The 23495-nt window shown below is 45.4% G+C and overlaps 1 protein-coding gene across 1 annotated transcript in view; it reads right to left on the reverse strand.

Moving 5' to 3' along the window:
• LOC106590429 (histone-lysine N-methyltransferase 2C) overlaps positions 1 to 23495 on the reverse strand; it is a 206257-nt gene that overhangs the window by 137700 nt on the left and 45062 nt on the right. Inside the window, exons 5-6 of the mRNA XM_082970632.1 lie at positions 19366 to 19584; positions 6100 to 6364 (exon numbers count right to left, since the gene is read on the reverse strand). Coding sequence (XP_082826758.1) covers positions 6100 to 6364; positions 19366 to 19584 — 484 coding nt within the window. The remainder of the gene's footprint in view (positions 1 to 6099; positions 6365 to 19365; positions 19585 to 23495) is intronic.

Here is a 23495-nt window from a genome sequence, read left to right on the forward strand (position 1 = left end):
CACAATTGGCCCAGGTCTGTCCGGGTTAGGGGAAGGTTTAGCTGGGGGGGGTTTCCTTGGCTCATCGTGCTCTAGCGACTCCTTGTGGCAGGCCGGGCGTCTGCAAGCTGACTTCAGTAGTCAGTTGAATGGTGTTTTCTCCGAAACATTGACCACGTTTACATGCACACATATTCTGGGTAGTAGCTTAAGGTCGGAATTCGGAATAAGCGGTTTACATGCACCTTCGATATCCCACTCATGAGTATTCCTAATTTAAGTTCATATGTCTCTGCGTAATTCTGTTACCATGGCATTGTCCTCCTACAGTCAATGTTTTGACTGACTACTTCTGGAATTGCAAAGGAGTGTAGAGGCAGCTGTTGAGACAAAGAGGCTAACCTAGCATATCTACTAAGCTAGCTAGATAAACATGGTGCTAAGATATCAGATAGGAGCTAACAGCCAACGTAGCTTGCTAACATTAGCTGGTTATCATTTTGATCATGCACTATTTTTGGCAACAAGCCATCTGACTTGCGCTGTAACATTAGCTATTTGCTGGTGTGCTGATCTAACCAGCCACAATCGTATCCGTAAATTGACAGTCGATAGTTAAGATGATTGTCATAATAAAAGGAAAAGAGAAAATGTTTTAAAATGTCTAAATAATGGTTGTCAATAGGTTTGGCTACCTAAGAATCGTTTATGGAACAAGAAAGCTATATAAAAGTACGCATGTGTGTGGATTCTCACTTGTCAAACTATGTGCAGATTTTAGTAATTCAGACAGAACATGCATCATCATTTCATATTCTTTCATACCCTAGCTCTTCTTAAATATTATGCAGATGTATGGCTTGGTAGCAAATATCATCGCCATTGAGCTAGTTCTCATAGTAGCAGTAAACAGCACTAAGTGATATGAACGATGGAGATAGATGTGAAAGGAAGCAGAGTTACAGCCTCACACTAGCCAATCGTAGCAGTAGGATCAAGTTACAACCCGCCAATTTCTTGACAGATCGCAAATCATGGCATTACGTTGGACCTTTTTGCATTGAATATATGCTATTTTATATTCTCAAAGTAATAGCAGTTCCTACAGTATAGCATGTCCTTCCATACAGTGTGACATTTTATTTTATTTCACCTTTATTCAACCAGGTAGGCCAGTTGAGAACAAGTTCTCATTTACAACTGCGATCTGGCCAAGATAGAGCAAAGCAGTGCGACAAAAACAACAAAACAGAGTTACACATAAACAAACGTACAGTCAATAACACAACAGAAAAATCTATGCACAGTGTGCGCAAATGTAGAAGAGTGGGGAGGTAAGGCAATAAATAGGCCATAGAGGCAAAATAATTACAATTTAGCATTAACACTGGAGTGATAGATGTGCAGATGATGATATGCAAGTTGAGATCCTGGGGTGCAAAATAGCAAGAGGATAAATTACAACATGGGGATGAGGTAGTAGGGTGAGCTATTTACAGATTGGCTGTGTACAGGTACAGTGATCGGTAAGCTGCTCTGAAAGCTGATGCTTAAAGTTAGAGAGGGAGACATAAGACTCCAGCTTCAGTGATTTTTGCAATTTGTTCCAGTCATTGACAGCAGAGAACTGGAAGGAAAGGCGGCCAAAGTAAGTGTTGGCTTTGGGGATGACCAGTGAAATATACCTGCTGGAGCGCATGCTACGGGTGGGTGTTGCTATGGTGACCAGTGAGCTGCGATAAGGCGGAGCTTTCCCTAGGTAAGACTTATAGATGACCTGGAGCCAGTGGGTTTGGCATCAAATATGTAGTGAGGGCCAGCCAACGAGAGCACACAGGTCGCAGTGGTGGGTAGTATATGGGGCTTTGATGACAAAACGGACGGCACTGTGATAGACTACATACAATTTGCTGAGTAGAGTGTTGGAGGCTATTTTGTAAATGACGTCGCTGAAGTCAAGGATCGGTAGGATAGTCAGTTTTACGAGGGTGTTTGGCAGAATGAGTGAAGGAGGCTTTGTTGCGAAATAGGAAGCCAATTCTAGATTTAATTTTGGATTGGAGATGCTTAATTTGAGTCTGGAAGGAGAGTTTACAGTCTAACCAGACACCAAGGTATTTGTAGTTGTCCACATATTCTAAGTCAGAACCGTCCAGAAAAGTGATGCTCATCGGGCGGGCGGGGGCAGCAATCGGTTTAAGACCTTGCATTTAGTTTCACTAGCATTTAAAAGCAGTTGGAGGCCACGGAAGGAGTGTGGTATGGCATTGAAGCTCGTTTTGAGGTTTGTTAACACAGTATCCAAAGAAGGGCCAGATGTATACAGAATGGTGTCATCTGCGTAGAGGTGGATCAGAAAATCACCAGCAGCAAGAGCGACATCAATGATATATACAGAGAAAAGTGTCGGCCCGAGAATTGAACCCTGTGGCACCCCCATAGATACTGCCAGAGGTCCAGACAACAGGCCCTCCAATTTTACACACAACTACTAGTTAGTGAACCAGGCGAGGCAGTCATTTGAGAAGCCAAGGCTATTGAGTCTGCCGATAAGAATGCGTTGATTGACAGAGTCGAAAGCCTTGGCCAGGTCAATGAATACGGCTGCACAGTACTGTCTTTTATCGATGGAGGTTATGATATCGTTTAGGACCTTGAGCGTGGCTGAGGTGCACCCATGACCAGCTCGGAAACAAGATTGCATAGTGGAGAAGGTACGGTGGGATTCGAAATGGTTGGTGATCTGTTTGTTGTCTTTAGAAAGGCAGGGCAGAATGGATATAGGTCTATAACAGTTTGAGTCTAGAGTGTCACCCCCTTTGAAGAGGGGTATGACCGCGGCAGCTTTCCAAACTTTGGGGTTCAGACAATATGAAAGAGAGGTTGAACAGGCTAGTAACAGGGGTTGCAACAATTTTGGCTGATAATTTTAGAAAGAGAGGGTCCAGATTGTCTAGCCCAGTTGATTTGTAGGGATCCAGATTTTACAGCTCTTTCAGAACATCAGCTGTCTGGATTTGGGTGAAGGAGAAGCGGGGGGGGGGGGGGGGGGGGCTTGGGCAAGTTGCTGCAAGGGGTGCTGAGCTGTTGGCCAGGGTAGGGGTAGCCAGGTGGAAAGCATGGCCAGCGGTAGAAAAATGCTTATTGAAATTTCCGAATAGCGTAGATTTATCGGTGGTGACAGTGTTACCTAGCCTCAGTGCAGTGGGAGGAGGTGATCTTATTCTCCATGGACTTTACAGTCTCCAAACACTTTTTGGAATTAGTGTTACAGGATGCAAATTTCTGTTTGAAAAGGCTAGCCTTAGCTTTCATACTGACTGCGTATATTGATTCCTGACTTCCCTGAAAAGTTGCATATCGCGGGGGCTATTCGATGCTAATGCACAACGCCACAGGATGTTTTTGTGCTCGTCAAGGGCAGTCAAGTCTGGGGTGAACCAAGGGCTATATCTGTTTTTAGTTCTACATTTTTTGAATGGGGCATGCTTATTTAAGATGGTGAGGAAAGCACTTTTAAAGAGCAACCAGACATCCTCTACTGACGGAATGAGGACAGGTTGATTAGAAAGGCCTGTTCGCTGAAGTGTTTTAGGGAGCGTTTGACAGTGATGAGGGATGGTCATTTGACCGCTGCCCCATTACGCACGCAGGCAATGAGGCAGTGATCGCTGAGATCCTGATTGATGACAGCAGAGGTGTATTTAGAGGGCAAGTTGGTCAGGATGATATCTATGAGGGTGCCATTGGTTACGGATTTAGGGTTGTACCTGGTAGGTTCCTTGATAATTTGTGTGAGATTAAGGGCATCTAGCTTAGATTGTAGGACGGCCGGGGTGTTAAACATGTCCCAGTTTAGGTCAACTAACAGTACAAACTCTGAAAATAGATGGGGAGGCGATCAATTCACATGGTGTCCTGGGCACAACTGGGGGCTGAAGGGGGTCTATAACAAGCGGCAAAGGTCAGAGACTTGTTTCTGGAAAGGTGGATTTTTAAGAGTAGAAGCTCGAATTGTTTGGGCACAGACCTGGATAGTATGACAGAACTCTGCAGGCCAACTCCAACCCCTTTGGCAGTTCTATCTTGTTGGAATATGTTATAGTTAGGGATGGAAATGTCCGAATTTTTGGTGGCCTTCCTAAGCCAGGATTCAGACACGGCTAGGACATCAGGGTTGGCGGAGTGTGCTAAAGCAGTGAATAAAACAAACTTAGGGAGGAGGCTTCTAATGTTAACATGCATGAAACCAAGGCTATTACGGTTACAGAAGTCATCAAATGAGTGCTCCTGGGGAATGGGAGTGGTGCTGGGGGCTGCAGGGCCTGGGTTGGCCTCTACATCACCAGAGGAACATAGGAGGAGTAGGATAAGGTTACAGCTAAAGGCTATAACAACTAGTCGTCTAGTCCATTCGGGACAGAGAGTAAAAGGAGCAGATTTCTGGGCGCGGAAAAATATATTCAAGGCATAATGTACAGACAAGGGTATGGTAGGATGTGAGTACAGTGGAGGTAAACCTAGGCATTGAGTGAAGATGAGAGAGGTTTTGTCTCTAGAGGCACCAGTTAAGCCAGGTGAGGTCATCGCATGTATGGGGGGAGGAACAAAAGGGCTGTCTAAGGCATATTGGGCAGGGCTAAGGGCTCTACAGTGAAATAAGACAATCACTAACCAAAACAGCAATAGACAAGGCATATTGACATTAGGGAGAGGCATGTGTAGCCGAGTGATCATAGAGTCCAGAGAGTAGCAATAGATGAGTCAGGGAGCCAATTCAGTAGTCGCTACTACACTAGGCTAGCTGGAGACACGGCGATTCAGACAGCTAGCGGGCCGGGGCTAGCAGATGGGCCTCAGGGGATGTCGCAATGGAAGAGCCTGTTGAAACCACCTCGGATGGTTACGTCAGCAGACCCGTCGTGACGGATCGGTGGGTTCCGTGTCGGCAGTAAAGGGTCCAGGCCAATTGGCAAAAGAGATATTGTAGCCCAAGAATTGGCCGATAGACCTCTTCGGTGAGCCGGGAGATGGGCCTAGCTCGAAGCTAGCTCCAGGCTAACTGGTGCTTGCTTCGGGACAGAGACGTTAGCCAGGAGTAGCCACTCGGATAGAAGCTAGCTAGCTGCGATGATCCGGTGTAAAGGTTTAGAGCTTGCGGTAGGAATCCAGAGATGTGGTAGAGAAAAAGCAGTCCGATATGCTCTGGGTAGATATCGCGCTGTGCAGACTGGCAGGAATTGACTGGGCTGAGGCTGGCTGATGTCCGAGTTAATGGTGAGGACCACTAGCAGCGGCTAACTGACTACTAGCTAGTAGCTAGTTAACTGGCTAGCTTCTGATGGGGGTTCCCAGTTCTTAAGTATAAAGACAGCAGATCAGTACCACATTGGGTGAGGCGGGTTGCAGGAGAGTATATTCCGTCCATAGATGGAAAGTGAGATTAAAATATATACGAAGAAAACGATAAATACACGGCACAGGACAAGACAAAAAAAACACATTCGACTGCTACGCCATCTTGGATCTATGCCGGAGTGATGCTTCATGCAAATGTTTTTGATCAGTAGGTAAGTCCCAAATAGAAGGCAAACAGATTTTTTGTCATCTGTAGCATCAGACACCACTGACCAGCCAAAACAAGCTCAATAACTCAATGCATGCTACACACTGCTATTGAATATGTAGCAACATGTATTGTAGGCCTATTCTATCTCAATTTACCAAGTTTATCAAGAGATTTACCATGCAAATAAAATGACCATTATGTTGTTATACAGTTAGATTGGTAAAAGCAAAGTGAATTATTGTTTGATTAAAACATTCATGCATACATGGCTGTCTCTGGTAAAAAAAATAATAAAAAATCACATTTTCAAATTGAATGATGTTGACCTATAATAAAATCGGCCATTGGCCTTCTTGACCCCCCCCCCCCAAAAAAAAATACATATTGGTTGTTCTCCAGTTGTTGCTAATGTACAAAAAAACTGAGCACGCAAAGAAACCCGTTGGTGATTTGCTGGTCACTTGTTAAAAGAGATCGGAGCCATGTGCACTCACACACACATGGTTGAATCCTAACACCCACACCCCAATGGATTGTCTGTTCCATCTCACCTCTGTGCTCCCTGAGTCTATGGCTTTGTCCACGTAGAGCAGTGAATCCTGGGCCTCGCCGCAACACACCCCCTCAGACCAGGCGGCACAATGCAGGTGGGCACAGCACTGGCCTGTGGGGTCAAACAGGGACTGGACATTGATGTCATCGGGGAGGCCGATCTGACCCAGCTCGTCCCAGAACTTAGGGGCCAGTTCCTCGCTGAAGGGGTCCGTGCTGCCGGGTGCCGAGGAGGAGTGGAGACCACTGTCCGGAGAGCTGACCCTGGGGAGGGGGGGGGGGGTGACAGGTCACGTTCAAGATCAAGTTTATTTTTCACCCACATAGCAGTCAAAGCGAAATGTAACAGCATAAATGTATGAAAAGGACAGACAAAGGACCTACACTAACACTACTAAACATCAGGTATGGCACCAAAGAACAAAACTGGCTAATAGAAAAAGAACCACGAGAGAGCCTTGTATCCAGTTTATGGGGATAGCTTTGTGGCAGTCCATAGTAGGGATTAAAACCCGGGTAACCGGGATCGTCCCATGACAATGCCACACATTTCCCGATTTTTTTAAAATTAACATTTCCCCCAATGTCGTGCAGCAGCAAATTTAAATATTTGCCATTTTATTTTTGCCAAACAGGTTGACGCATGGAAACCTTTAGCCTAGCGTATTTACGTCACACAAAGTCGCCATAAATTCAAAGCACACGCATAATTGACACTAACCGAAAAGCAAGACTTCTAGAAAACAGTAGACTACATTGATTTCACTCAACTTTCTGTTGTTTTCCCTGTTAGTTAACACTATCAACGATTCACTTTACTGTGGCAATTGTGATCGGATCAATTAGCCACTTTCAATGAAAAATACTGAAACAAAATGAAATATGCAAGAGATTTTGTTTAAGGCCGAATGCATCGTAGTAGGAATCTATTGCGCACGACTCAGCCCATACAATACACAGACCTGTGTGACATAAACAATTAGAGCTGCAGTAAGCCTAAATGCAAACAGACCATTGCTATATACATATCTGTGCCATTTACTTTGAACTGGACTGCGGTCGTGAGAGGATGCGCTTGTTTTGAGATAAAAGTAAGAGCTGCATGTAGCCACGTATGCACATTTTGTTCATATCCTTTGCTAGTTAAGTTATTAGCCCAGTTATAGATACTTTGTAGTCAGCAATAGGGGGGAGTGATTGCTTCTTACAAGAACACAAAACGTGTACAATTCTAGACCTCTTTGAAAAGTGAGTCAGATAAAGAGCTTTTGTTTGTCTTAAAGGAGCAGTGTTGTATTTTCAGACAAGTTTGAATAAGCAAAGTAGCCAATAGGCAGAGGGTAGCATGATTTGTGTGATTCTCTATAATCATGGTATGGGAAAAATAACGCATTTTATTTTGTAAAGTGGTTTCCTGCATCAAACGCAAAAACATTCAGACACCTACTTGTCTAACAAATGGATAAACAGGTTAATATCAACCCCTGCATGTTTTTTTCAAAAGTCTCATGGAATGTAGGCCTACATTGAACACCACAAAATGGCTGCTACTGTAGGCTGAATGACAGAACCACTATTTTCATGTCAATGCATTTTCTCTATTATTTTTGATGGTAGGCCACTCTGGTAGGCCTACATTATGATGAAATTGCCACAGTAGCTTACTTGGCACTGTTACAATTGTAACTTAAAGCGGGTACAGGCTCAGTGTTCACAGTAAACACGCTCTGGAAGTTGCACAGAATCTTCACAACGTTCAAGTTTGTGCTCAGCAGACCTGAAATTTGCTCAGCGCCAAAATAAAGTAGAGGGAACATTGATCAAATATTAGCTGATTAGAACATTTTGCTAGCATGTCATATAAGTGGATTTTGCTCACCGCTCGCGTAGTAGCATGTCCTACTTCCGACCAAAATTGAACGGCTTAGACACCAGATGTACACTACCGTTCAACAGTTTGGGGTAACTTAGAAATGTCCTTGTTTTTGAAAGAAAATAAAAAATTGGTCCATTAAAATATCATCAAATTGATCAGAAATACAGCGTAGACTTTGTTAATGTTGTAAATGACTATTGTAGCTGGAAACGGCTGATTTTTTATGGAATATCTACATAGGCGTACAGAGGCCCAATTATCAGCAACCATCACTACCGTGTTCCAATGGCACGTTGTGTTAGCTAATCCTAGTTTATCATTTTAAAAGCCTAATTGATCATTAGAAAACCCTTTTGCAATTATGTTAGCACAGCTGAAAACTGTTGTGCTGATTAAAGTAGCAATAAAACTGGCCTTCTTTAGACTAGTTGAGTATCTGGAGCATCAGCATTTATGGGTTCGATTACAGGCTCAAAATGGCCAGAAACAAAGAAACTCGTCAGTCTATTCTTGTTCTGAGAAATGAAGGCTACTCCATGCGAGAAATTGTCAAGAAACTGAAGATTTCGTACAACGCTGTGTACGACTCCCTTCACAGAACAGCGCAAACTGGCTCTAACCAGAATAGAAAGAGGAGTGGGAGGCCCCGGTGCACATCTGAGCAAGAGGACAAGTACATTAGTGTCTAGTTTGAGAAACAGACACCTCACAAGTCCTCAACTGGCAGCTGTATTAAACAGTACCCGCAAAACACCAGTTTCAACGTCAACAGTGAAGAGATCTTCAGTTCCTTGGCAATTTCTCGCATGGAATAGCCTTCATTTCTTAGAACAAGAATAGACTGACGAGTTTCAGAAGAATGTTATTTTTTTCTGGGCATTTTGAGCCTGTAATCGAACCCACAAATGCTGATGCTCCAGATACTTAACTAGTCTAAAGGAGGCCAGTTTTATTGCTTCTTACAAAAGTCATGTACAACATTAACAATGTCTACACTGTATTTCTGATCAATTTTATGTTATTTTAAATGGACATTTTTTTGGGGGCTTTTCTTTCAAAAACAAGGACATTTCTAAGTGACCCCAAACTTTTGAACGGTAGTGTATGTGGCAGGGTCTACAGACAATCAAGGACTACAAAGGGAAAACCAGCCACGCCGCGGACACCGACGTCTTGCTTCCGGACAAGCTAAAACACCTTCTTTGCCCACTTTGAGGTTAACACACTGGCACCAAGGACTGTGGGCTCTCCTCCGTGGCCAACGTGAGTAAGACATTTCAGCGTGTTAACCCTTGCACGGCTGCCAGCCCAGACGCCATCCCAAGCCACATCCTCAGAGCATGCGCAGACCAGCTGGCTGGAGCGTTTACGGACATATTCAATCTCTCCCTATCCCAGTCTGCTGTCCCCACTTGCTTCACGACATCCACCATTTTTCCTGTACCCAAGAAGGCGAAAGGTAACTAAACTTAATGACTATCACCCCGTAGCAATCACTTCTGTCATCATGAAGTGCTTTGAGAGGCTAGTTAAGGATCATATCACCTCTACCTTATCAGACACCCTAGACCCACTTCAATTTGCTTACCGCCCCAATAGATCCACAGACGATGCAATCGCCATCGCACTGCACACTGCCCTATCCCATCTGGACAAGAGGAATACCTATGTAAGAATGCTGTTCATTGACTACAGCTCAGTATTCAACACCATAGTACCCTCTAAGCTCATCATTAAGCTTGGGGCCCTGTGTCTGAACCACACCCTGTGCAACTTAGCTCTTCAGTTAAGGCCATTCTACTGTCAATGTTTGTCTATGGAGATCGCATGGCTGTGTGCTCGATTTTATACATCGGACAGCAACGGGTGTGGCTGAAATAGCCGAATCCACTAATTTGAAGGGGTGTCCACATAATTTTGCGTGTGTGTGTGTGATGTGATCTATCTATCTATATATAGTGTACCTTGACACTTGCCTACTGCTGAAATGCTCAGATTTATTTGAGGAGCATGATAACGCTTAGAATTTATGAACGGTCTGTTTTGCAATTCATAACAATGTCATTGGCGATCAAAGTTACTCTATCATTACTAACTATATCAGTTTCACTTGCTGTGAAATCTTTACAAAGTGGCGCAGCCAAAACCGCAATGTGGCACAGCGACAATCTTACTTTGGGAAAACCCTAAAATAGTGACCCTATCTTGATTTTAAACACTTAAATAAGAACTTCAGATTTTTGCCTTATTTCCCGGGACTCTCGGGATAAATTTTCACCACCCCCCGGGATTGAAACTTGGTAGAATTTTTGGAAAAAAATGTATCCCTAGTCTTAAATCTGGCTTGATATCTGTGGCTGGTTGGGATAGGGGATGGGACATTAACATCTGTTTTAACTGATTTTATGGACAATGATAATTGCATTACTTTCAGCTCCATTGATCATTAATTCTGGCAGTGCTATGACACTGTATCAAGGACAAGTCGTGCTCATTGACATTGTAAATCCCCACCATTCTCTCCCTCGGTAAGAAAGCGTCAGGGTAGAAGTTGCCCTTTGGCTAATGCACAAGAACTGGCTGTTCGAGCCCACACACACGCACACAAGCCAGCCTGAAACACAATCTCTCCCTCTCTCATCCCCACCGGATAAAGCCTATTCCAGGATTTGGGGAATGGCAGTCTGGAGTAAGCTCTTTTCTCAGCTCCAGGAAGCAGTAGGGTACTGGGGATGAAAGGCTACTGTATACTCCCCCTGCCACAACATCTGTATAAGCCTTAATAAAAATAACTATATTATACGGTTGTGTTGATTAGGGCGTGCAACGGAAAACATTTTTAAACACTATGCAACAGAAAATGTAGATTGGGGTTTCAGTGAATTTTCTTCCATTTGATGCCTAATGAACACACTCCCATTAAAGTTACTATAGGCTGTGGATGGGGGGGATGAGAGGAGGATGGACGACGATCAAAAACTGATGGGCTGTGGCTCTGACATGCAACCAAACTATACATCAAAAGCGCCATCTATGAATTTAAGAGTGGTGACATTTCCTTACTACAGTGTTCACCCCAACTCCAGTCCTCAAGTAAATATTGTTGTTGTGGCCTCCGGACAAGCACACCTGATTCTACTTGTCAACTAATCATCAAGCCCTTGACAAGTTGAATCAGGTGTTTTTGTCTGGGGCTACGACAAAAGCGTGTGCTGGTGGGGGGACTGGAGGACCGTCATTGGGGAACACTGCCCTACTAGACCCATCCCTCAGCTTTATAGCAAACCGAGATGCAGGGCTGCCGTTGGGCTCAAAAACGAATTACAGATTGTGCCTTAAAGGGAAAGCATTCCAAATGGAGGATTTGGTGGTGAAGGATGCAATGAGGGTTGGACTCGTAGGCCCGAGCCAAAAAGCCTAATATGCAATCTCCTATCCCTTTTCCTCCACTTTCTCTCCCTCTCGTGTTCGCTCTCATTTTGCTCAGCTGTGGCTCGTACCTCTTTGTCTGAGCACATTCCGTACATAAATGGTATGTTCGGCATGAAAACGCTGCTGCTTTAAAGAGATAAATAACCTTCTGGAGGTATTGGACACATCTTGTAGACAATTTGATCATATGCAGATATTTTGGCCCCAAACATTGGCCTTCTATTTTCACAACCATACATAATTCCATTGGAAATGAGTATGCTTTTTGGAGAGGGATTGATGTGAATGACATATATGCAGCTTATTTGTGTGATATCAACAGCTTTTCCATGTGTTCATTTACCATAAAGAATCCAAGTGTTCAATCAAAAAAACTCAAGGCCAAAATGTTCGCTAAAGAATCCAACCATTGAGTATCCATGAGGTATTTTAAAATGAAGCCGAGTCATATTCATCAGGGCACACCGTAGGAAAACGTTTCAAAACGTTGCGCAACGGACAATAAAAAGGAACGTTTTTTCTACACATTTCATTCCTTTTCATGCGTAGTGAACGCAACCCCAATTTTTCTGTCTTAACTAAACCAAGCCCATCTCTCACCTTGGTGGTTGATGAACGTGCTGGCTCTGTGTGGAAATAGACTGTGGTCTTACTCTCTCTCCCTTGGACAGATGCCTCTCATTAGACAGAGTAGTGTTTCATTAGGCCTGTGATTACTTTGGGCCTGTCAGTCAAAGTTACTTTCAATTAGATCACCTTAATGAGACCCTAATTAGCAACTACACACACATTCAACACACAGGGAATTAGAAAATAGAGAATGAGACGGACCGATGCACGAACCAAAGTATGCATGCATACCTACACACAGAGGGAAAGAAGGACAAACACAATATATATATACTGCTCAAAAAAATAAAGGGAACACTTAAACAACACATCCTAGATCTGAATGAAAGAAATAATGTTATTAAATACTTTTTTCTTTACATAGTTGAATGTGCTGACAAAAAAAACAAAAATAATCAATGGAAATCCAATTTATCAACCCATGGAGGTCTGGATTTGGAGTCACACTCAAAATTAAAGTGGAAAACCACACTACAGGCTGATCCAACTTTGACATAATGTCCTTAAAACAAGTCAAAATGAGGCTCAGTAGTGTGTGTGGCCTCCACGTGCCTGTATGACCTCCCTACAACGCCTGGGCATGCTCCTGATGAGGTGGCGGAGGGTCTCCTGAGGGATCTCCTCCCAGACCTGGACTAAAGCATCCGCCAACTCCTGGACAGTCTGTGGTGCAACGTGGCGTTGGTGGATGGAGCGAGACATGATGTCCCAGATGTGCTCAATTGGATTCAGGTCTGGGATACGGGCGGGCCAGTCCATAACATCAATGCCTTCCTCTTGCAGGAACTGCTGACACACTCCAGCCACATGAGGTCTAGCATTGTCTTGCATTAGGAGGAACCCAGGGCCAACCGCACCAGCATATGGTCTCACAAGGGGTCTGAGGATCTCATCTCGGTACCTAATGGCAGTCAGGCTACCTCTGGCGAGCACATGGAGGGCTGTGCGGCCCCCCAAAGAAATGCCACCCCACACAATGACTGACCCACCGCCAAACCGGTCATGCTGGAGGATGTTGCAGGCAGCAGAACGTTCTCCACGGCGTCTCCAGACTCACGTCTGTCACGTGCTCAGTGTGAACCTGCTTTCATCTGTGAAGAGCACAGGGCGCCAGTGGCGAATTTGCCAATCTTGGTGTTCTCTGGCAAATGCCAAACGTCCTGCACGGTGTTGGGCTGTAAGCACAACCCCCACCTGTGGACGTCGGGCCCTCATACCACCCTCATGGAGTCTGTTTCTGACCATTTGAGCAGACACATGCACATTTGTGGCCTGCTGGAGGACATTTTGCAGGGCTCTGGCAGTGCTCCTCCTGCTCCTCCTTCCACAAAGGCGGAGGTAGCGGTCCTGCTGCTGGGTTGTTGCCCTCCTACGGCCTCCTCCACGTCTCCTGATGTACTGGCCTGTCTCCTGGTAGCGCCTCCATGCTCTGGACACTACGCTGACAGACACAGCAAACCTTCTTGCCACAGCTCGCATTGATATGCCATCCTGGATGAGCTGCACTACCTGAGCCACTTGTGTGGGTTGTAGACTCCGTCTCATGCTACCACTAGAGTGAAAGCACCGCCAGCATTCAAAAGTGACCAAAACATCAGCCAGGAAGCATAGGAACTGAGAAGTGGTCTGTGGTCCCCACCTGCAGAACCACTCCTTTATTGGGGGTGTCTTGCTAATTGCCTATAATTTCCACCTGTTGTCTATTCCATTTGCACAACAGCATTGGAAATGTATTGTCAATCAGTGTTGCTTCCTAAGTGGACAGTTTGATTTCACAGAAGTGTGATTGACTTGGAGTTACATTGTGTTGTTTAAGTGTTCCCTTTATTTTTTGGAGCAGTATATATATATATATATATATATATATATATATATATATATATATATATATATATATATATATATATATATAATATATTTTTTTAACCTTTATTTAACTAGTCAAGTCAGTTAAGAACCAATTATTAAATACAATGACAGCCTACCCCGGCCAAACCTGGATGATGCTGGGCCAATTGTGCGCCGCCCTATGGGAGTCCCAATCACGTCCGGATGTGATACAGCCTGGATTCGAACCAGGGACGGAAGTGACGCCTCTTGCACTGAGATGCAGTGCCTTAGACCGCTACGCCACTCGGGAGCGTTATCCACACGTAATCTGTCATGAGGTCACGCACCCCCTTACACAACTTTTCATCTTATCAACAGCCAATACAACATGCAGGGAGAGTGACAGTTCATCCATGTCCGGTTAGGATACTTTCTCTACCGTCTCCTCTGATCTCTCCAAAGCGGTGATTCATTGTGTTGCTATTCAGGCCAAAACAGAATGGGGTCACTAGTTCCCGTGAACTGTCCCCAGACCACCTTAACACTTCTCTCACACAGTCCACCTTAACACTTCTCTCACACAGTCCACCTTAACCTGTTAGGGCTAGGGGGCAGCATTTGCACGTCTGGATAAAAAAAATGTACCCGATTTAATCTGGTTACTAATCCTACCCAGTAACTAGAATATGCATATACTTATTATATATGGATAGAAAACACTCTAAAGTTTCTAAAACTGTTTGAATGGTGTCTGTGAGTATAACAGAACTCATTTGGCAGGCAAAACCCTGAGACATTTTCTGACAGGAAGTGGATACCTGATGTGTTGTATTGACTTTAAACCTATCCCATTGAAAAACACAGGGGCTGAGGAATATTTTGGCACTTCCTATTGCTTCCACTAGATGTCACCAGCCTTTACAAAGTGTTTTGAGTCTTCTGGAGGGAGATCTGACCTAACAAGAGCCATGGAACGATGATGTCCCATTAGACACCTGGCGCGCGAGTTCATGTTGGGTACCCTCGTTCCAATACGTTATAAAAGAGTATGCATTCGTCCACCTTGAATATTATTCATGTTCTGGTTAAAAAAGGCCCTAATGATTTATGCTATACAACGTTTGACATGTTTGAACGAACGGAAATATATTTTTTCCCCTCGTTCATGACGAGAAGTCCGGCTGGCTTAGATCATGTGCTAACAAGACGGAGATTTTTGGACATAAATGATGAGCTTTTTTGAACTGAACTACATTCGTTATGGACCTGTGATACCTGGAAGTGACATCTGATGAAGAGAATCAAAGGTAATGGATTATTTACATAGTATTTTCGATTTTAGATCTCCCCAACATGACGTCTAGTCTGTATCGCAACGCGTATTTTTCTGGGCGCAGTGCTCAGATTATTGCAAAGTGTGATTTCCCAGTAAGGTTATTTTTAAATCTGGCAAGTTGATTGCGTTCAAGAGATGTAAATCTATAATTCTTTAAATGACAATATAATATTTTACCAATGTTTTCTAATTTTAATTATTTCATTTGTGACGCTGACTTGACTGCCGGTTATTGGAGGGAAACGATTTCCTCAACATCAATGCCATAGTAAAACGCTGTTTTTGGATATAAATATGAACTTGATAGAACTAAAAATGCATGCATTGTCTAACATAATGTCCTAGGAGTGTCATCTGATGGAGATTGTAAAAGGTTAGTGCATCATTTTAGCTGGTTTTATGGTTTTGGTGACCCTGTCTTTGACTTGACAAAACATTACACACAACTCTTGTAAATGTACTGTCCTAACATACTCTAAATTTATGCTTTCGCCGTAAAACCTTTTTGAAATCGTAAAACGTGGTTAGATTAAGGAGATGTTTATCTTTCAAAGGGTGTAAAATAGTTGTATGTTTGAAAAATTTGAATTTTGACATTTATTTGGATTCAAATTTGCCGCTCTTGAAATGCACCTGCTGTTGATGGAGTGCACCACGGGTGGCACGCTAGCGTCCCACCTAGCCCATAGAGGTTAACACTTCTCTCACACAGTCCACCTTAACACTTCTCTCACACAGTCCACCTTAACACTTCTCTCACACAGTCCACCTTAACACTTCTCTCACACAGTCCACCTTAACACTTCTCTCACACAGTCCACCTTAACACTTCTCTCACGCACGCTTGTTATTGTTTTCATTCTTCAGCTCCCTGTCTAGAACTGGCACGGCGCCAGCCCTGGACTGACTGACCAATCATGGGGCTCCAACGAAACAATGCATTTGGGCCGCGTTGTCCCCCTGTCAGGAACCTTCCTGGGTGAGAGCATTACATCACCGGCCCCTCGGGGATGTAAGGAGGAGACACTCGATTGGGTGTCTTCTGACGGGAGGTCTTTGTCAACAGTGGATCACGTGAAGCTGAAAATGACGAGAGAGAGAAGAGAGGAGAGAGCGGAGAGAAAGAGAGCGCAAAAACAAGCAAGGGAAATAAATAGTGACAGCAAGAAAGAGAGAGAAGAGTGACAGGGAGAGAGAGCGAGAGAAAATAGAGAGCAGAGAGAGCAGGGCTGGAGAAGCTAGTAGGGCCTGCCAGTAAAATTCTCTCTTCCTTCATGGATTTTTATCCTCCACCCCATCCACCCCTCAGTCCCTTCCACCCCTCCAAGTAACTAATCACTGAGGCCATTTCGGCACCACAATAATTGACCCAAATTGAAATGGAGCGCCTGGGTTCATTAGCATGCGTTCACTTATTTGGGTCACGGTACTCCATCCATCTTTCTCCGTCTCTTTCCCTCTCTACCTACATGCCTCAAACAATGCACAATGGGGGAGAACACCAATTTAGTTTGATGGAGAAACTTGGACACAGGAGTTAATCTGTTTCCAGCCAGTTAGAGGCAAAGCCATGGGTCGAATTCATTAGAATACACCGTAGCAAAAGGTTTTGCAATGTAAAGGGGAAAATTTGCATTTCCAATTAGAGAAGTTCAGACAGGCACCAAACAGAAGGAAACGGACAAACATTGAGGGACTAACAAATATAACCCTACACAATATTTCAGAGTAATTACTTCACTTCGTTAGGTTCTTTGGCTTCTCTGGTGTGAGTCTGGGAGAAGTCTACAGTCTATAAACATAACAAAAATGCTTACACATTTATTTACCATTTCCAAGCCACATATTCGATCAGCAACAGGTACAGTAGGCATGTTTACGTGTGAACACATGGTCACAATAAAACAAGGTGGCCGCCTCCACCTAAGTAATGCCTCCACCTAAGTAATGCCTCCACCGCCTCCACCTAAGTAATGCCTCCACCTAAGTAACGCCTCCACCTAAGTAACGCCTCCACCTAAGTAACGCCTCCACCTAAGTAACGCCTCCACCTAAGTAACGCCTCCACCGCCTCCACCTAAGTAACGCCTCCACCGAAGTAACGCCTCCACCGCCTCCACCTAAGTAACGCCTCCACCGCCTCCACCTAAGTAACGCCTCCACCGCCTCCACCTAAGTAACGCCTCCACCGCCTCCACCTAAGTAACGCCTCCACCTAAGTAACGCCTCCACCTAAGTAACGCCTCCACCGCCTCCACCTAAGTAACGCCTCCACCGCCTCCACCTAAGTAACGCCTCCACCGCCTCCACCTAAGTAACGCCTCCACCGAAATAACGCCTCCACCGCCTCCACCTAAGTAACGCCTCCACCGAAGTAACGCCTCCACCGCCTCCACCTAAGTAACGCCTCCACCGCAGTAACGCCTCCACCGCCTCCACCTAAGTAACGCCTCCACCGCCTCCACCTAAGTAACGCCTCCACCGCCTAAGTAACGCCTCCACCGCCTCCACCTAAGTAACGCCTCCACCTAAGTAACGCCTCCACCTAAGTAACGCCTCCACCTAAGTAACGCCTCCACCTAAGTAACGCCTCCACCGCCTCCACCTAAGTAATGCCTCCACCTAAGTAATGCCTCCACTAAGTAATGCCTCCACCTAAGTAATGCCTCCACCTAAGTAATGCCTCCACTAAGTAATGCCTCCACTAAGTAATGCCTCCACCTAAGTAATGCCTCCACCTAAGTAATGCCTCCACCGCCTCCACCGCCTCCACCTAAGTAATGCCTCCACCGCCTCCACCTAAGTAATGCCTCCACCGCCTCCACCTAAGTAATGCCTCCACCGCCTCAACCTAAGTAATGCCTCCACCGCCTCCACCTAAGTAATGCCTCCACCTAAGTAATGCCTCCACCTAAGTAATGCCTCCACCTAAGTAATGCCTCCACCTAAGTAATGCCTCCACCGCCTCCACCTAAGTAATGCCTCCACCGCCTCCACCTAAGTAATGCCTCCACCGCCTCCACCTAAGTAATGCCTCCACCGCCTCCACCTAAGTAATGCCTCCACCGCCTCCACCTAAGTAATGCCTCCACCGCCTCCACCTAAGTAATGCCTCCACCGCCTCCACCTAAGTAATGCCTCCACCGCCTCCACCTAAGTAATGCCTCCACCGCCTCCACCTAAGTAATGCCTCCACCGCCTCCACCTAAGTAATGCCTCCACCGCCTCCACCTAAGTAATGCCTCCACCGCCTCCACCTAAGTAATGCCTCCACCGCCTCCACCTAAGTAATGCCTCCACCGCCTCCACCTAAGTAATGCCTCCACCGCCTCCACCTAAGTAATGCCTCCACCGCCTCCACCTAAGTAATGCCTCCACCGCCTCCACCTAAGTAATGCCTCCACCGCCTCCACCTAAGTAATGCCTCCACCGCCTCCACCTAAGTAATGCCTCCACCGCCTCCACCTAAGTAATGCCTCCACCGCCTCCACCTAAGTAATGCCTCCACCGCCTCCACCAAAGTAATGCCTGTACCATATAATTATGATGTAACCATCAACACCTCCATGTGGCATATAAAAAACAACCACTTTAATGAACTAACACTGACAAGTCTGTATGGAAAATTCTATGCCTGTTCTGTTACCTCCTTGGCAGCGTGTACCTCCTTGGCAGCGTGTACACCCACACAATTCTGAAGTAAAGTAGACAACTTCCCTGGTGCAATTTCAGCTGTCATTTACTCTCCAACCAAATCAATGGCAATAGTGATATCAAAGTGTAGCCTTGAAACGGTCATTACATTTCCAGTGAGTCGAGAAGACATTTCTGCTTCCCTCCCAGTTTAAAATGAAGACATGTCTAGGTCCCAATGACACCCTAGACTAGTATGATGTACTTAGCTAACACTTTCTCCCAGAAAACGTGCAACTCTTGGGGCAAAGCTGGGGAACGGGAATTTGAGAGACTCAAAATGGATTCAAGAAAATTAATACCACTAAGAGAATCGACATTGCCAAGTCAAGCCATCATAAACACCACCATCACAGCAAAATCAGCAGTGTGAATAGCCACTGCAAGATGAACGGCCATTGTAAGCCAACCCAACAACTTTTTGCGTTACCCAACAACTACGGTACGCCAATGTTTGAGCCAACTTACTTTTTAAGGCCCCTCCTGCCATTGCGCTGCCCTGGGCTCTTGGTGTCGTGGTGGTCGTCTTGGAAGTCATCTTCGTGGTAGTCATCGTCCTTTTCCGAGCTGCCTCGTCGGTTGCGGATGTGCAGCGGCACGTAACCCGGCGTGGGGCCAAACACCATCAGGTCGCCCTGGCCCAGGAAACTCCTCTCGCCACAGTAGCAGAAGGCACACAGCTTTTCACTGCAGGGGACACATAGGAAAGACACAGGATAAGCAATGGGTAGTGTTCATTAGGCACCAAAACGGAAGACAATGGACTGAAAAGGAGAGTGACTTGTCCAACAAGAAACGTGCATTGTTGTTTTGTTGCAAAACGTTTCATACATGACCCTGCTCTCTGTACCGCTTATTCCCAAAACTGAAACCAAAATAAGTATTTTTAAAAATGGGTGGGGGGTGGTAGGGAAACACTGCCCCAAAAACAAGCTCTACCTACGTACCAACAGGGGTTGAAAATACCAATAAAAGACAGCATCGTTTGACAACACCCACACACCGAGCAGCCATATACTTTCAATCTGATACACTGACGTGCTGCCAACCTGTAAGGTAAATGCTGACAACTAAAACAAACAAAAAAAATATTTTAAAAAAAAGGAATTACAGAGAGATGCAGTATATATTTAGATATTTGTTTTGTAAAAAACAGGTTGTTATTAGGGCCCCTTAGCATGCAGTACTTTATTCTAAATCTATAACTACTGTTCCCTGAAAGAGGGAAACGAGGTACAACTAACTATGGAGAGTCGCATTGTGACTTCGGTTGAAGAATCTAAAATCACGCCTGAAATCCGCCCCTCACTGGAAGCCCCACCTTCCACAGGTAATAAGCGTGAGGCTCAGAGTCATTCCTTCAATTCAATACCGCTCTTCACCGAGGCCAGAAACGTGCGGTACGGGGCCACGTTTCCCTCCTTCAGGGAACAGTAGTTATGGTCATAACGTTACGTTCCCTTTCAGCAAGTCAGCAATCTGGGTATTGCACAGGGTGAGCTGCCTAGTTACTTTCCCCTGTACCAGCCGTAAGCACCCTGTGGGCTACACTAGGAGCAGTGACATCCAAGCAATAAAACCTGAAAATTGTATGGTGATGCCCAACTCGTCGAAGGACAAATATCTCCTATAGTCAACCTTTTAAACGATGCCCAAGGCACTGCCAGACCCCTTGTGAAGTGGGCACATACAGGGGCGAAGGTTAGCTAGCGGTGTATGCCAGGTAGACACCCTCCACAATCCAATTGGAGAGACTTCGAGATGGTGACCGCCCAGACAAAAAGCTGGTCACATAACCGGATATCCCAGGGTCCTTTAAATGTACATGTGTAAAGCTCGCACCGGACACAGGGCATCTAACCTTGCTCTTCACCAGCAAAATGACAAGCCTCACTTGGTTTAGGAGTTAAGATGCGCTCTGGTAACCGGCTGGCACCAGTTACTGGTTTTACATTATGAACACCTGCTCTTTCCATGACATTGACTAACCAAGTGAATCCAGGTGAAAGCTATGATCCCTTATTGTAACTTGTACAATCCACTTCAAAATCAGTGTAGATGAAGGGGAGGAGACAGGTTAAAGAAGGATATTTAAAGGATATTTAAGCCTTGAGACAATTGAGACATGAATTGTGTATGTGTGCCATTCAGAGGGTGAATGGGCAAGACAAAAGTTTGAAAAGCCTTTGAATGGGGTACGGTAGTAGATGTCAAGAACCGGTTTGTGTCAAGAACTGCAAAACTGCTGGGGTTTTCACACAACAGTTTACTGTGTGCATCAAGACTGGTCCACCACCCAAAGGACATCCAGCCAACTTCACACAACTGTGGGAAGCATTGGAGTCAACATGAGCCAGCATCCCTGTGGAACGCTTTCGACACCTTGTAGAGTCCATGCCCTGACGAACTGAGTCTGTTCAGAGGGCAACGGGAGGGGGGTAGCAACTCAATATTAGGAAGGTCATGTTTTGTACACTCAGTGTATTGTTCAATGTTATAAAAAAAGAAACCCCATTCATTATTCTGTGACTTTAGCTAAAGCGCTTGTTTTTGCCGTGGTATCGCTTTGGTATCAATTATCGTGATACTAAACCTGGTATCGAAGTCAAAATTCAGGTATCGTGACAACACTAGTAGTCGGATGTACCTGCACAAAAACAACATTTTTATCTGCTTTTTCTCCATCTTTTTAAATAGTGAGCCAACATGCTTTCAGCACTTTTATTTCCATGACTGATCAAAACACATTTTCTCATGCTCTCTCGTCTCTCTGCAGCAGACATATAGAGAGCAATATGTTTGGAACATCAAATCTCAAAATCGCAGTATCGAATCACAAAACATAGAATTGTGAGAATCACAATACATATTATATTATCACGTATCGTGATTATATCGTATGGTGAGGTCCCTGGCAATTCCCTATTAAACAGTGTTGAATATAGTAGTCTTTATTCTTTTACGACAATGGTACGCATGCGCGTGTCAGAGTTTTGGTACCCAACCATAGCCCGACGGGCCCCGACATTATACATCAAGTTAGGGCCGGATAGGGCCAGTTCTTCCATCAATAACTAGGATACAGGCAGGGCTCGGGTATTACTAAACATTTGAAGCTGAGCCATTTGCTCGTGCTCTGCTGCGCAATACAGTCATATCTGACTAAGAACATAACATGGTGTCAGAACTGCATCAACATCGTCAAATAGAAAACAGGAGAGATTATTTCACAGAAAATAGTTTTGACGGAGATTAGAGTGACGAAAAGTAGCTAACTGCTGCTCTCTCATGTCTCGTCATTGAGCAGAGCAGCCCAAGTGGAGCCATTGCCATGAATATTCACAGACCCAGAGCCGCCATGAGCAAGCAGCGCGCAGGGAACGAGTGACAGAGAGGAGCAGCTAACGGATTTGCTAACGGAGGAAGTTATTTCTGATTTCTGGTAGTGCCAGGCCTTAAATTTTAGTAGTGCCGGGCATGGGTAGGGTAGGTCCTGAACGTCGTGGCATGGGTAGGGCTCGGGTTTAAAATTCATACCGTGCAGGGCTCTACTGTGTGTGTACGATGAGTGTGCATGTGCATATGTCTGCGCCCGTCTGTGTGACTTTCTGCATCCCTCCACATGTTGCCAGGGCCTCTACTGTACACTAGCGGGAACACAATCTCTACTAATTGGAACTAGAAAGAAAAAGCCATCCCCTTGTTTCTCTCGCTCTCTCTCCCCCCTTTACTAATTACAGTAGCAGCCCTGCAGTTTGCAGGCTACCCCCGATGGCCCCGAGACCTCTTTACCCAGCCTGCTTTTCCCTTCTACCCACAATCCCCAGCGCTCAATTATTTCCGCTGCTTGTTCCCCTCCCCCACCTCGTCTTTCTACAATCCCTCGCGTACTTTCTCTGCACGCCTTCCCCTCCCCATCCCCCGTCTCCCCTCCCCACCACGGTGGCTCATTCAAGCATGCAAGCACACACATCCTCTCCTCCCTCACACTCCCTGAAAATACCCTGTCCCTCTTTTCTTTTGCTTGTTCCCTCTGTCTGTCGCTCTCTCGCAATGCACACATTGGCCCACACTCATTTTGTTGGGTTGCACAAACACCTATACCCACTGTGTGTGCGTTGAGACATAAATATACACACACTTTGCCCTCCATCCACTGTTAACCACACACCTCTCCCTGGACTCCTCACACCTCTCCCTGGACTCCTCACACCTCTCCCTGGACTCCTCACACCTCTCCCTGGACTCCTCACACCTCTCCCTGGACTCCTCACACCTCTCCCTGGACTCCTCACACACACACACACACACACACACACACACACACACACACACACACAGCTGTGACTCAGCATGTCAGAGTCATTTTCTCACTCACCAATGCCTTCTCATTTCTATCCTCTCCTTCTCTATTATGTGACTACACACCCCCCTCTCTCCTTCGCACTCTCCCTCCCTCTGAGAATGGCTAGAATGTCAGTCTTACTATGCCTCTCTTACTGGAATCTCATTTTCCCTTTCCCTGCCGCCATCTCCTGCTCTGCCTTATTCTGGCCATCTGGCACGCACGCACACTCTTTCTATGTCACTCTCTTCCC

This window comes from Salmo salar, chromosome 29 (assembly GCF_965601325.2).
Source record: "Salmo salar chromosome 29, fSalSal1, whole genome shotgun sequence".
NCBI classification, from domain to species: domain Eukaryota; kingdom Metazoa; phylum Chordata; class Actinopteri; order Salmoniformes; family Salmonidae; genus Salmo; species Salmo salar.